The following is a 15,776-nucleotide window of genomic DNA, read 5'->3' as shown; positions in this document are numbered from 1 at the left end:
AGGTCTGGACCTACACACTACTCATCAAGCCATGGTGGGGCAGCATTCCACTTAACGAAATAGAGGAAGATTGGCACAGTTCTTAGCTCAGGGACAATCTTCCTTAAGTGAAAAGAGCAAGATTGGCAACAGATGTTAGCTCAGGGCCAATCCTCCTCACCAAAAATAAAGAAGAAGAAGAAGAAGAAGAAGAAGAAGAAGAAGAAGAAGAAGAAGAAGAAGTTGGTGACAAAGTAATATGTAGGGTCTCACAAATTTCTTTGACTGGGAGCAAGGTGTTTTGTTTTATTTTTTTCCCCCAAAAAATATCTCATTAGCAGTTTCTAAAACCTCTGTCTCACGGAACCCAATTGGGAAGATACTAATTTTGTTCAACTCCCAAATCTCAAGAGATTAACTATCTTGAGTTTAGGTTATAAAACAAGTTGGTGGCAAATCCATTGTCTTCTCCACTGTTCCCCAGATTTCATGTTCTTTGTAGTCTTTCCATTAGTGTCCTCCTACATTTCATCACTCATGGTGCCACCGTAGTCAGTACGGGCATGGTAGTGACGTGATTGCCTTTCCATTGTGGGCACAGGTGCCAGCATATAAACTCCTATCACAGTGATGGGCTGAGCACGATTTTCTCCCTTTTCCTTCTTTCAGACTGACTGGCCTGAAGGCTACCAACTTTCAAGTGCAATGAACTTCCGCTGGCCCCAGTGTGTGCCCAATAACTTAAAGACCCTGATTCCAAACGCTAGCAGCGAAGCAATTCAGCTCCTCAGAGACATGCTCCAGTGGGACCCCAAGAAGCGGCCAACCGCCAGTCAGGTTTTCTTCCACTTTCTTCTCTTGATGCATTTCTTATGAAGTTCATCTCTGACTCTGAATAATTCCTTTAAGTCTCACAGGAAGTATTTTATTTGGTATTATGGGTGAAAAATAATATTGACTACCACTAATGGTGAACTATAAAAGGTATAAGAACTTAAAATAGTTTGAAACCCGCTGTGTATCGTTAAAGTAGTTCAGATTTACACAATATAGTCACTTTGAAAATTGGCATATGCTTCATGTGCTATATCACCACCTGTGTGGAAATGAAAACAAACAGATATATCTACCTGCCTTTGGAGAATGTTTTCAGAAACATTCTCTTTGAGTTAAGATTATGAAGCAGTTTGTTTATAAGGCTGTACTGGTGTTGAAAGGCAATTTGAAAATACCTTGTTAAATCCAATTTACTCATCTTACAGATGACAGAGAGTGACAGATGAGAGAGCTAGCATAATAACTGTAATTAGCATTTTATAGCACTTTACAGTTTGCAAATGCTTTAGTATGTTTTTATGTGATTTTAACCCCACGAAGACTCCGTGAGATAGTGTTATTGTTTTCATTTCATAAATGAGGAAACGGAATCTCAGCAAGTTTAAGTGATTTGCCTTAATCACTTATCCAGTGACTAGTAAAGAGAGTGCAAAGCAGCGCAGTTCATTCACGTGGGTGGCAGGTCCTCTGACTCCATACCTCCTGTTTTCTTAAGCTGCCTCCCCCGGGCCACTTTGACTTAGATTATACAGTGCTCCCCAAAGCAGTGTGCTGGTGCCTCCTGCCAGCTGCCTTTTGCATTAGTTGTTTCTGGCACCTTCTCAGCTCATCTCATTGACAATTACATTGCTCAGAGGATCAAAAAGGTGACCAGTTCTAATCGGAGATAATAATTGGCTAAGGGAAAGTGACAGACATTTGAAGACAGTCCCGATGTGATGGTAAAATTTGTGAAGGCTGGAGAGATGACAGTTGGAGGAGTTAAGGAACTGTAGAAAAGCAGCTTTCCAAAGGTCCAAAGAAGGATGAGCCATAATTTGGTACCAGAAGACTGGGGATGGCTCAAGAGGATTGGAAAGCTCTCAGAAATGCACTTCTGGTGGTGAAGTTCACAAATGTCAGGGCAGGAAGGGAGCCTTCTCATGAACCCACTTTTTTAAAGGACACGCACAAGAGGTGAAAAGAAATAGATTCTGTAACAAGGAACCAAGAGAGGAATGTGTACTTTTAAGAATAGTGTCAGAAAAGCTAAAAACACCCCCAAATCAGTTGAGACTTGCAAAATGCCTAGGTCTACAGAGAGACTTTTCAAGTTAGACGTCAGGGTCGGCGACGTCTACAGGAGGAGCCACATTATTTGCCTCTGTGTCCACACTTACGTATAATCATTACAGATGTTTATAGCTGTCCCAGAGTCATTAAGAAAGGTTAGGTTATATTCAACGACTTCTACTCAGAAAGACTAGGGAATTCAGGGAATATTTCGGGTAGAATTGTAAACTCCAGCACTTTAATATTTATCCCTGGGCTATCCAGAAAACTCGATTATCTTGATAGCAAGGCTTAACTATATCATGTATTACTCTCTCGGCATTTCTGGGGCAAAAGTGGATATATCTGCTTATTTTACGTCTGATTCTTCAGAGTCCTGGATCATTATGTTTGGCTCTCTCACTTTTCTAATGTTTTTTTCTTTCAGTTGAACAAAGAAATGAGCTTAGAAAGGTGAAATATGTTTAAAACACATAGCAAATAAGTTTCGAAGCCAGGATCTGTGTTGACCCTGAATACTTTTCAGAAGTGGCAAAAGTAACAGCAGTGTAACTGACTGCTTTATCCAAATAATTTTAAGTGTTGAAACCAGTACATTTATTTTGCAATATTTTAGATAAGGAAAATCACAAGGGGCGTTACAGCTCCAGGATGATGTTTTATAGTTGGTTTGGGCTAACGAACTGTAGTAAACTAGTCACGTGAAATCGCGCCCAGTGATCCTGAATGGTGTTAACCCTCCTGGCCAGATTCTTCTACTAAAGAAGCCTCATGTGTCATTCCAGGCGCTTCGCTATCCTTACTTCCAGATTGGGCACCCCTTGGGCAGCACCACACAGAGCCTTCAGGATTCAGGAAAACCACAGAAGGAAGTCCTGGAAAAGGCAGGCCCACCTCCTTACGTGAAGCCCGTCCCTCCGGCCCAGCCCCCAAACAAGCCACACACGCGGATTTCTTCCAGGCAACATCAAGCCAGCCAGCCTCTTCAGCATGTCCTGTACCCCTACAAAGTCGAGGCTTCCAGGACAGATCACCCGAGCCATCTTCCGGAGGACAAGCCAAGCCCGTTGCTCTTCCCATCCCTGCACACCAAGAATCCTCAGGCAGTAAGCAGTAAAGATTTGCTCGTGAGCCTTGTGTCTGGCCTGTTGCTCTTCTGACCCAACTTATTGTGAGAAAGATTTTCTTTTTCAGCATAGAAGATCCAATTATAATAAATTTATCTTTGCAATATCATGGAATTATAAAAAGAGCCATGACTTTTAGAGTTAAAGGTCCAGATTCAAGTTCGGCCTCTGCCTGTTCATAACGGAGCCGTGCATGGGCGGCAGCTGTGGTGTGGTGGAGAGCTGGACACAGCAGCCACATTGCCAGGGGCTCAAATCTCAGCTCTGCTATTGCATAGCTCGATGGCCCTGGGCTGGTCCCCCGGCCTCTCTGCTCCTTGTTTCCTCATCTGTAAAGTAGAGATAATAATAGCATCTACCTGGTGCAGTTCTTTTGAGGACAAAATGAGTTAATACTGGAAAGAATTTAGAACAGTACCTAGTTAGAACTCGATAAATGTCAGTCATTGTTATTATTAACGCCGGTGGACTCAGTTTCCTCATCTGAAAAGGAAAATCCTAATACCTGTCTGGCCCACCAGGAAGGGCTGTTCATGAGGATCCAAGGTCACAATCTTGTCAAGATGTTTTGAAAATCATAAAAGTGCCATACGAATATTTGTAGATTGTTGGTCCTATTAATGCCTTCAGGTGATGCTGTTAATTGAGCCCAGATCTTTCTTCTACTCTTGGGCTGGTGTTCAAAAGGAAACAATGAGTGTTCGTCAATAAAATGATAATCTGACAGGGGAATCTAGTTACCAATAGCTTTGTAATGCTGTCTCAAGAGCCCGATTTTCTAACACCTTTGTGCCAAAGTAATACTTTTTCTGTCAACTAGCGTTGACTCCCTGAGTGCTGGGCCCAAGTAGTACGATGTGAGATCCTGCACGAGGTCACACAGATGGCATCTCTAGACCGATCGCTTTGCCCCGGCCTGCAACTTAGAAGCACTGTGTGTTTAGAAATGTCCTCTTGTAGTAGTTAATTCTATGGTTAAGAGAGAGGGGTCAAGGTCTAGTGGGCAGGGAAGGCATTATTTGCATTGTTTTCTGTGAAGAAGCAGGATGCCTGACATCTTAGCTGTGTTCTCTTCTGTCTCTTATTTGTGACGGTATAAATCATGTAACTCTTTCAAGGCTGAGGCCTGAATGAGAATCCAGCCATCTTCCTAGTCTGTAAGAAGTACCTCGAATTTCTTTTTTTTTTTTTGGTGAGGAAGATTGTCCCTGAGTTAACATCTGTTGCCAATCTTCCTCTCTTTTTGCTTGAGGAAGATTGTTGCTGAGCTAACATCTGTGCCAATCTTCTTCTGTTTTATGTGGGCTGCTGCCACAGCATGGCTTGACAAGTGGTGCTAGGTCCGTGCCTGGGATCTGAACTTGCGAACCCTGGGCCACCAAAGCAGAGTGCACAAACTTAACCACTATGCCACCCAGCCGGCCCCTCAAATTTCTTTTTTAAAATCCTTGTCTTATACCCATTGGATGTAAACCGATGTAGTTTGTGCAGGACAGATGAGAGACAGGTCTGGGAATGTGTTTTCCACCGTTGCCCTTTCAGGTAACAGTGCATATTGGGGAATCATGTGCCCCAGGGTCCTCCTTTTCATAACTGAGAAAGTTCAGAATGGGCCGTACTCGTGGGGAAGCTCCATTAATGCCAAGTGTTGCTTTTTCCCCCCTCTCCTTGTATACTCAGAAAATCCTCACTGGCCTGGAGCACAAAAATGGTGAGATCAAGCCAAAGAGTAGGAGGCGGTGGGGTCTCGTTTCCAGGTCCACAAAGGATTCTGATGATTGGGCCGACCTGGATGACTTGGACTTCAGTCCCTCCCTCACCAGGATTGACCTGAAAAACAAGAAAAGACAGAGTGATGAGACCCTCTGCAGGCAAGTGTGCGGCTCCTATCTCTAAATGGATGGATCTGGGCTTTGCGAGATGATCTTTCCTACCTGATGATGCTTTCTGGCTCGTGCTAACCTGAGCCTCGTTCTCTCCCTTCAGATTTGAGAGTGTTTTGGACCTGAAGCCCTCTGAGCCTGTGGGAACAGGAAACAGCGCCCCTACCCAGACTTCGTATCAGAGGCGAGACACGCCAACCCTGCGATCTGCCGCCAAGCAGCTCTACTTGAAGCACTCGCGATACCTGCCTGGTAGTGTAAACACTTGCCTTTACTTTGACCATTGATACGAAGTCGTGTACCCGCAATCACGTGCTCACAGAGAGTCTGTTTGGGAATGCAAGTGCTTGGGGCTTCTCTTTGGAACTGATGGGAACATCAGAAAAATATTTGCTGAAGCCCGGGCCTCCTATTTTTGTTTTATATAGTTGGCTCAGATAAGAAATTGGGTAGAGGAAACTGGGTCCAGCCTCCAGGGAGGGAGCAACTGGAAAGAGCTGGGCAGCATGCCTGAGGCCCCTGCACCTGACCGGGTTTAGGAGAAACTGCCAGTTCTCTCAGGAAACCAGCGGGGAGCTTAGTCTCACCATCTGGCAGTACTACAGGGTTAAGTGTAAACACTATAGTGTGGATGGCCTCTCTCCAGATTCTCCGGATTCCAAGCTTACGGCATTAGCCAACCGTTCATTCACAAGTGCATTCAATCAGTAAATACGTTTGAGTATCTACTGTGTGCTGGGCACCGGGAATATTAGGGAGAACAAAATGGCCGAGCGGGGCCCCTGGGCTGCCCAACCCCAGGGGGCTCCATTCACATCACAAAGTCTGCAGCCCTGCAGACGATACTCTAATGCAGCGTATTTTCTAGTGCTGGGAGACAGACCTGAACAAACAGATACACGGTAGTGCAGGTGGTGATAAGTGACATTCAGGGTGATCTACTGGGGAGGAGGCACTTCTTTAGACAGAATGGTCAGGAAGGGCCTCTCTGAGCAGGTGACTCCCAGGTGGGCCCCAAAGAATGGGAAGGAACTCAGTGCAGAGATCCGAGGGAAGAGCACAGTAGGCAGAGGAAGCAGCCAGTGCAGAAGCCCGGAGGCAGGAAAGGGCTTGTGAGGAATGGCCAAGAGGCCAGTGTGGCCAGAGCATCGTGAGGGTGATGTAATATATAGTATGGGGCATCTTTTTGGGTCCTGTAAGAAATTTGGACTTTATTTTGTAAGCAATGGAAGCTCTTGAAGGCTGTTAATTGGAGAGTGTCATGGTTTTATCTACTTCTATGTGCTGAGTGGGTGAGGGGCCAGCAAGCTGTAGTTGTCGTCCAGCTGAGGGGGGTGGTGGTCAGACTAGGGCTGGGGTCCCAGGGGAAGGAATGAAAACGGGAAGGGCTGGCCTGCTGATGCATCGATTCCTCACCCTTCAGTGGGGACTAGGGTTCTTCAGGGTTGGCACTGTGGTCTTAGAAGACTGGCCTGACAGTTCCCGGGGTGACCTGGCAGGAGAGAGACCAGATGACAGGTATAGCCGTGACCCAGGTGTGAGGGACAAAGACTCCAGTGACAGTGACCACAGGCAAAAGGGAGCAGGCAGGGAGTTGGAGAGTTGTTCCTTTTTGGCTCTAGCGGAAGAAGGAGAAGGAACGAGATGAATTCAGTCCTTCAGTTCTGAAAAATAGCTGCAGTGTCTGACGTAAGTGGGAAAGTGGGCGGTCCAGAGGGAAAGTGGTTTGGCTTGAGGTTGAGGTCAAGTCAGCCTTTGACGTGAGGGAGTCAGTGAGGATCCTTGGCACAGACCAGAGTCATCAGTTTGTGATAGTGATGGTGGTCCTTGTCAGGTGAGAAGATGGGATCTTGGGGGACAGAAGGCAGAAAGAGGAGAGCAGAGGGATGCAGATGTGGGGGGTGGCGTGGGGGTTGGAGAAGAACTTGCAAAGGTGACAGAAAGGCAGAGGAGGAATATCCAGGAGCCCTGAAGCCCAGGACAGCGCCAGAGGGGGTCAAGACATGGGACAGACAGATCTGTTGGTAGAAGTTGAAGAGACCTCTCAGGCTGCTCACCAGTGAGACAACATGCTAAACCCGAAGACGGCATCTTTCCTCTGCCAACTATCAGATGACATCAGCACAGTCAGTTTTTGCTTAGATCCTTGAACCGCAGGACGGTTTTGACAAATTGGGTCTGCATTAATTTCATCTCTGAAGTCTCGTGCAAGACTAAATATGTATTTTGCATCTTAAAATCATTTCTTCCCTATTAGGAATAAATATGAGAAATGGCGTACTCCCGAATCCAGGCAAGGATTTTATTCCATCTAATCCATGGTCTAGTTCTGGTGTGTCTGGAAAATCTTCAGGAACGGTATCGGTAATCAGCAAAATAAATTCAGGTGAGTAATGATTCTTAACTCCTAAATGACAAGAAGCGAATTCTCTGGATGCTGCAGGGTGGGTCCAGAGAGATGAGGGTGTAAGCTGTAGAACCACGGGGGCCTTTCTGGTGCGGAAACCCTGGGCCTCTTTTCCAGGCCTGTGCCCCTCTCCTTCTCTCAGCAGCAGGCCCTGGGGACTCAGCTCCCACGAGGTCTGCTCTCGAGAGTAGCTGGGGAGGAGAGCAGAGTCTTCCCTGCCTCATGGGAAAAACAGAAATAACTTCACGGGGTCTTACAAACGCTGACATCTGAGGCCCTGCTCTGTGGTGGGCGACCTCCTTCTGACTCAGCTCTAGCTGCCTTGCTCCAACTCGTCCCCTGTGTCTGATGACACAGACTTAGCCCAGGGCATCAGAACCCCTTCTGGTTGGAAGGTGGACGGTTTGGAAGTCCCTCCCCACTTTTTTTGAAGAGATGAATGAATTTCGGAAGCCTTCAGGCTGACTAAGCCCATTGCCAGCAGACCAGTTTCCCACATCGTTTTTTCCCTCATACAGGGAGCCCCTGCTGGGAGCTGCATCCCCTTCCACATTGCCAAGGAAACTTCTGGGCCTCACTTCTCCCTGCCTTTATCCATTATGTGTTCATTTATTGTAAGGAATACAAAAAAGAAGGAAGTAATACATCAACACCCACTTACCCACCAGCAGGTTAAGGCATCAGACTGCCAGTACACGTGAAGTCCTCACCTTCCCTCCTCCCCCGCCTCCCTCAACCCCCACCTGATCTGAGCGTTTATTATTTCCATGCATTTAAAAAAATATACATGAGGGACCAGCCCCGTGGCCAAGTGGTTAAGTTCGCACACTCCACTTCGGCAGCCCAGGGTTTCGCCAGTTCGGATCCTGGGTGCAGACATGGCATTGCTCATCAGGCCACGCTGAGGCAGTGTCCCACATGCCACAACTAGAAGGACCCAGAACTAAAATATACAACTGTGTACTGGGGGGCATTTGGGGAGGGAAAAAGCAAAAAAAAAAAAATACATGAAATACATAGTATGTTTTGCATGTTTTAAAATTTATATGCATATAATCCTGGATCTCCACTTCATTCGTTTTATTAATTACATTACGTATGTAACAATTGTACATATGTAGAATATTATATTATATAAAATATACAATATATAATTATACAATACTATAATTTATTACTTCTACTAGGCTATAATTTATCCCTTCTCTTCTGGACGAACTTGTAAGTTGTTTACGGGTTTTGCTGTTAGAGTGCTGAAATAAACATTGTCGGACCTACTGTATTGCACCGTGTGAGGGGTTCTCTGGGGATGGTGCAGTTAAAGTTAAGTTAAAGGGTCTGCTCATCTCCGACTTCACAGATATTGCCAAATTGCGCTCTGGCAGGGTATGGGAGTTGTGCTGCATCCTTGATGCCGCTTGGTACTGTCAAGATTGTAAAATTTGTGCTAATCTGATGGGTGTGAAATGGCATCTTATTATGGCTTAAATTTGCATGTCCTGTTTACTAATGAGGTTGAGCATCTTTTCCTGTTTATTGACTGTATGTTTTTTCCCTTTTGTGACTTACCTGTTCAAGTTCTCTTCCCGTTTTTCTTCATATCTATCTGTTCACCAGAACTGCAAAACGTGCTCCAGCTGACCGACACAACGCCTCACACCAGGCCATTTTTCCCACTCTGCCTTAAGCAGTTGCCAAGGATGCTCTGTGCTGTAAAGACAGAGCAACTGTACCACTCATTAACCCTCTTCCTAACAGATGTAACTTCCAATTGGATAATGGCACATAGTAACATTGTTCATCATCCCATGTGTGCTGTTAAGCCTTCAAAATAAGGCTGATTATAGATATTCATTCACCCACCCAATATATGTTGATTACTTATGATCTGTAAGGCATTCCATTAATGTCCTAGAATACTAAGACGAGTACATACAGTTTTGACCCTTGAAGCACTCTCAAGATAGAAATGACATAAAAAGTGAATTATGTAATAATAATTTCATAGTTGTTAGTTTTTTGATTATGGACAAGAATATTTAGTGTAGAATTACTTGTAATAGCTAAATAATTAAGATAATGTGTGTGCTGATCAATAAGAGAATCATTAAATAAATTATGGTTTAGCCATACTCTAGAATTTGTATATATTGACTTGGAAGGATAGCTATTCTATATTATGGAATGGAAAAAGCAAATTTCGGAAGAGGCTAAACCTATTACTCCAAAAAGAAAGAAAATTCCAAATTTCCCTTTACTTCGATGAACCAACCAACCAGGCTCCGCTGGGGCGTGGCCTACAGGAGCAGCACAGTCTTTGCCCTGCGAGTCTTTCCGACAGCGTGGTGTGGTGGAATGCTCTGCTCAGAATTCCCTGTTTCTATCATAATTCTTTTTTCCTTCCTAACAGTCAGAACCTACTCTTTGTTGTTCTGCACTGCTGTCCTTTAACCCTGTGGTGTCATGTGCATGTGTCCTTGTAGTAATGAGCTTTCCCCTTTGCACATCAGTGGGTTCCGGCTCTGCAAGTTCTAGAGGACTGACTGGAAACTACATCCCTTCCTTTCTGAAAAAAGAAATCGGTTCTGCTATGCAGAGGGTACACCTGGCCCCTATCCCAGACCCTTCCCCTGGTAAGTTCTATTTCGGATCCTTCACGACTTGATTCAACAAATAGTTATTGAACAACTGCCTGGTGACAGGCAGGTTGTAGGCCTAGGGTCCGCCAAGGAAGGAGGCAGACAAAACTCCATGTCCTTGTGGAACTTGTACTCTCTAAACAATAAGCAAATCGAATAAGACGCTCCTAAGTGCTCAGGAGAAAAATAAAGCAGGCAGGCAGTAGGGAGTGTGGGGGTTGGAGTGTGGGGTGCAGATTGCAGTTTTAGACAGGGTAGCCAAAGAAGACGTCACCGCAAGGTGGAGTGAGGATGAAGACATTGAGTAAAGATCTGAAGATGGTGAGTGAGCGAGCCATGCAATATGGGGGAGACTATTCTAGATGGGATTCTTAGTGCGTGGGTGTCAAGGCTGGACAGGCCTGGCATCTTCAAGGGATAGCGAGGGGTGCAGGAGTGGCGTGAGTGAGAGGAGGCAAGGAGGAAGAGGAAGTCAGAGAGGCAAGAAGAGGCCTGACAGTATGAGGCCCTGCAGGCCACCATAAGCACGTTGTCATTGACTCTGAGCGACCTGGGAGCCACCGGAGGGTTTTGAGCAGAGGAGTAAGGTGATCTGACTTCCATCTTCCAGGCTCACTCAGGTTGCTGCTTGTCACTAGATGGAAAGCGGGGAGCAAGGTTGGAAGCAGGAAACCAATTGGGAGGCTGTTGTAATTATCCAGCAAAGAATGATGCTGGCCTGGGCCGGGGTGGTCATAGTTGGTTTGGGCCAGATTCTGGATATATTTGGAAGGTAGAGCCAATAGGATTTGCTGACAAATTTTAATTAAGTAGGATAAGAGAAAAAGAGAGAGGTCAGGAATGACACCAGTATTTTTGGCCTTACAACTATAGCATGGGGTTGTCCTGACTATGAGTAGGAGGCAAAAGCTGCTCTTGAACTCTCATTTTCTGATATCTTTGTCATCAAGATGCATTTATCTGCACTGTGTTTGCATGCGTCCCATATCAGTCAGACCCACCTTTCTCTTTCACTGCAGGTTATTCTTCCCTGAAGGCTGTGAGACCTCATCCCGGGCGACCTTTTTTCCATACCCAGCCTAGAAGCACTCCTGGGTTGATGCCCCGGCCTCCGGCCGCCCAGCCTGTGCACGGCCGGACCGACTGGGCCGCCAAGTACGCGTCTCGGCGATGACTGTCACAAAGCCCTTTGTAGGGGAAAGCAGGACACTATCCCTCATCCCACTGGTGTTCTAGCTGCAAGAACCTGTCGAGTGGTGTAAAAGCAAACAAACGCTTCATAGTTATCTTCTGAACTAAGACATTTCAATATTCTTTTTAGAATTTTTTTTTAAATATTGGTTTGAATGCAATACCCTTTTTTTGTACAAAATTATTTTATTCTAAAACTGGGTCCCGTTATTTTCTTAAGCAGCAACATTTTGTATATATGGATTATGTTTTAGCATTTTATACAGTCAACTTTGTAATGAACTTTTTAAAGATTAATTGGTTTTCCTTTGGGGTTCCAGATAATATTTTATACAGATTTTTAAAAATGTAATAATATTGATGCAGTATTGCAACAGGCGTGCAATTTAAAGCTACATGATAAAGGGTTATTTACTCAACATGTGGGGATAATTGTGAAGTGCTGAAATTTCACATGTGGCGCATCAGGTACTTCCGGCTCATTGGACTGCCATCTAGATCACTAGAAAAATGATCTGCTTTCCTCAATGTCATGTTATTGGTTTGATTTTTTGATACCGCTGTGCTGTTCAGAAAGTACTGTTGTATAATTCACTTTGTTTTGATCTTGTTCCCCAGATGAAGGAACTCTAAGTAAATATATTTTGAAATTTTGACCACAGCCCTCATGGTGGTTGGTAACATCCAGAAGAAACCCAGCTTTATACGCTATGCCATCCCCTTCTGCTTTCTTCCATTTTTGAAAGCAAATGGTATAAGTACCCACCAAAGGAAAGCCTTTCAGCCAGAAGGTTCTCCACATAAAGGTTAACACAGTCACTTAAACATGTCCCTGCCAGGACACATTGACACATGCTAAGTTTCAAAGCAGCAGCAGATTTTTTTGTTATAATAACTGATAGAATTTTGCATTCAGCTCAGTTCTCCAGGCCTGGCTGGGAACAGACAATGAATACTCTTTTGTCCTAGCCAAATTCTCAGGGCAGTTTGGGGAGCAGAAAAGATGTATGGCAGAGGTTCCACTTATCTGGGAAGTCACGGTGACCGCGATGTTCGTGTCCGTCGGGTGCCACATTTGAACTCTTAACCCTTGTGTAGTTTCAACAGTGAGAACTCTCTCTGTCGGGCAGAGGCTGTTCTGTTGAGAGGAATGTTTACAGCAATTTTGAAAAGGACAAAGCTAGTTTGGAGACAGAAAAAGACAAAAGGTCCACTCTCATCCATCTCTTTGGGGCACATTTGCCTCCACTCATGGTTACCTGAAAGGCAAGAGCGAAGGTCACCACCGGTGAACATGATAGCATCTCAGTAGTGTGTTGACTCATATTCTCTCAGGGCACAAACTACTCTCGTTTGCTTCCAGGTTCCAGGATAGAGCAAGTTGACCCGTATGAAATTGTCATTTTTGTAGGTTAAAATGAATATTGGCACTTTGATATGCTTCAACCTAGTAAGTTGATAAAATATTGCTTTGATGTGTTAATAATACATTGCAGCCTGAACAAATTACCATGGCTCCCAGAGAGCCCTAACCTAAAATCAGGGAGTAATTTCTGCTTTGGAGAATCTGGCTCAAAAAGATACTTGACCAAGCACTATGGCCACTAGAGGCATAAGAAAAGCACATAATGGATATGGATTTGATGGGTAATGTTTTCCTGTTAACAAACTGGCGGCAAAGCTTCAGAAAATAAATATGTACATGTACGCACAACTTGAAGCTGAATTGATTTCTGTATTATATTCACAACTCATTATCTAAAGCAACAGAAAATGTGTTTTCAGAGATGACTCTTTACTGAGGTTAAAATATTTATTTTCCCTTTCTGTATTGTGTATAAAAAGTAATTTAATCTGTAACCTTACCCAGCTTGCTGGAAAGCTGGTTTTAAATTGTAAATACCCCATAGACAAGCAAATAGATTGTGAATACCATATTCTTGGCGCTCTAGCTTATGTTAAGGTCATTACACTTCTTTTTAAATTGAAAAACCTAGTTACCTGGTTATTACACATTATAAAATTGTTTTTGAATACTTGTGTAGGGCCCAAATTTGGAAAATATTTCACTTTTCTTTCTCTTCTTTCCTTTGTTTATTAGCAAACAACTTCCCTTGGGAAGCCAAACACATTTATTCATGTGAAAGTCAAGAAGCTGATGCACAGTTGAGAAAACTAGAAGACTGGAAAAGCAATGTAAATTCTTGAGAACTAACCCAAATCCTGAAATACTCTTTTTTCCCCCCTAAATGGGTAAAGGACAAATTGTATATACAAGCTGTTTCCTATAGAAGGGAATAGTGACCATCTTTTGTTATGTGAAAATAAAATGCTACCTGTTGCATATATTTTTCAGTTACTATAGAATTATAAAATGTACTGTAAGATGCCAAGAGGAATGATGAGTTTCACTGTACCTGTCCATGACTAGCTCATTTCAGAGTCGGGGAGCTTTCTGGGATGTCAGGAGATGGTGCAGGGATGGCTCTCATTCAGTGCCAGTGGCGTGCTGGGGGGTCCCTGTGTAAACTGCAGGGAAACTGCATGAGCATCAAAGCTTCTCTTGGTGTGATTGTTCGTTTTACAAGAAAATTCCAGTCATTTCTAAGCCCTCCCTCAGCTCATGTATGATAGGATTTAAGTAGGAAGAAAATTGATTTTCAAACAATTTTTAGAGACATCTCTTGCCTAAAGAACCATATACAGCTAATAAATTGACACTATGTCATCTCCCGGAGTTATCAAAAATTGAGTACAATCAAGGCAACACACGGAAAACAAAACAAGAATCCAAATACCGGTACTGTTGGAGTTCATGGGCACCATGATTTCTCATTTCCCTACCATCAAGCCATTGTTTTGTGCCATTTAGGAGAGAAGGAACGCAGGTGTATGTTTCAGCTCCGTGTATAACCAAAAGCAATATGTTTATAAGAAAATGTTTGACATACTAATTATTTTATCTCATTTAAAGCATACTGTAGCAACTGGTTTGTTTAATATATGTGGTTAATTTTTAGAATTATTTTTACAATTTCCAACCAAAGTACTGTATTTTATATAATTTATTGGGAAGACCTCTTCATGGAAACCATTAAGAAGACAAACTGGAGGCAAATATCACATTAATCTGTATTATCAGTTTCTTATAGACACTGTGCTAATGTGAATTTAAAATCACCGGAACAGTCTTCTGATCTCAGATGTCTCACTGCTGAGAGCAGATTATCCCCTGATTTGATTACAAGGGAGTAACTGAGAAAATACTTATTTATAAAGCAAATATTCATAATGATGAGAAGATAGGAGGACAGAAAACCACTTACTCAAGCCCCTTCTGAAATGAAATGTTGCTTCTTGAACAGTTTGTCCTGAGGTGTTTAAAAAAGTTCATTTTACATAAGAAAATTCTGCTCCAAATAAAGTTACAGTTTAAGAAAAATTGATTTGCGTGTTCTGTTTTTGCTTTCATGTTCTTCCATCAAAAGATAACAGCACAACTAGAATGACCTGGAACTAGAATATACAACTGTGTACTTTGGGGCTTTGGGGAGAAGAAGAAAAGGAAAGATTGGCAACAGATGTTAGCTCAGGTGCCAATCTTTAAAAAAAAAGATCACTAGTATTTTCTAATTTGAAGTTTTGAGATTTTATGGCTCCTCCTTAATGCTTACTACAGTGTGACTGCTGTGGCATTGGAAGCATACACTTAGAGAAGCAGCATTGTTTTCCTGCAAAGTGGAGGTTTTTTTAAATTTAGCTTTTAGCAAGTTAGGTGACTAGGGATGTTAAAAAAAAAAGAGGTCGAAACAATTTCTTGTTGCTGACGTCATCATGATTAATACGTATATGTTTTCATCATGATTAATACGTATATGTTTTTAGCTTTCAAGGCACACTCAAACAATATATATTGTATACATACATTGTACAATATATAATGTACAATATAAGCTTTCAAAAGAAGTTCATAACTTCACGAATTACACAGAAGATTCCAGAGGAAGTGCATTTCCCAAACATTCTTTGAATCCTTGAAAGAATTTTGGAGGAATGTGATTAACCAATCAAACTTGTATTGGTGAATCCCTAGATGTGCCCTTCACGCTTCGAACACCGCCAGCCTGAGTGTGTGACCTCATGGTGTGTGTGCCCAGCCTGCGCCTTCCGAAGCCCCTCAGGTTCAAGCTCTCAGCTGTCCCTCCTGCCATAAAAACCTGCTGTGAAGGGGGGAGGGTGAAAGGGGTGATGAGGCATGTGTGTGTGGTGATGGATTGTAATCAGTCTTTGTGTGGTGAACATGACGTAATGTACACGGAAATCGAAATATGATGTACACCTGAAACATACAGAATGTTATAATCCAATGTTACTGCAATAAAAAAGCCAAAACAGATGAACAAAACCAAAAAAACCCCTGCTGTTAGAATAGATACCAGTC

At 43.3% G+C, this 15,776-nt stretch overlaps 1 protein-coding gene across 3 annotated transcripts in view; it reads left to right on the top strand.

The window, feature by feature from the left end:
• CILK1 (ciliogenesis associated kinase 1) overlaps positions 1-14,781 on the top strand; it is a 35,507-nt gene extending 20,726 nt beyond the window's left edge. For 2 of the 3 annotated variants that reach the window (XM_008523724.2, XM_070584796.1), the window contains 7 exons: positions 649-816; positions 2,874-3,194; positions 4,896-5,086; positions 5,202-5,350; positions 7,356-7,484; positions 10,016-10,138; positions 11,164-14,781. In XM_008523724.2, coding sequence (XP_008521946.2) covers positions 649-816; positions 2,874-3,194; positions 4,896-5,086; positions 5,202-5,350; positions 7,356-7,484; positions 10,016-10,138; positions 11,164-11,318 — 1,236 coding nt within the window. In that variant the 3' untranslated portion in view covers positions 11,319-14,781. Of the gene's footprint in view, positions 1-648; positions 817-2,873; positions 3,195-4,895; positions 5,087-5,201; positions 5,351-7,355; positions 7,485-8,692; positions 10,139-11,163 lie in introns of all 3 variants that reach the window. The other variant, XR_011529811.1, reaches the window with a different exon arrangement.
• Positions 14,782-15,776: the final 995 nt, after the last annotated feature.

The sequence above is a fragment of the Equus przewalskii genome, chromosome 19, assembly GCF_037783145.1.
Source record: "Equus przewalskii isolate Varuska chromosome 19, EquPr2, whole genome shotgun sequence".
Taxonomy (NCBI): domain Eukaryota; kingdom Metazoa; phylum Chordata; class Mammalia; order Perissodactyla; family Equidae; genus Equus; species Equus przewalskii.
This window is presented reverse-complemented; position numbering and strand designations above follow the sequence as displayed.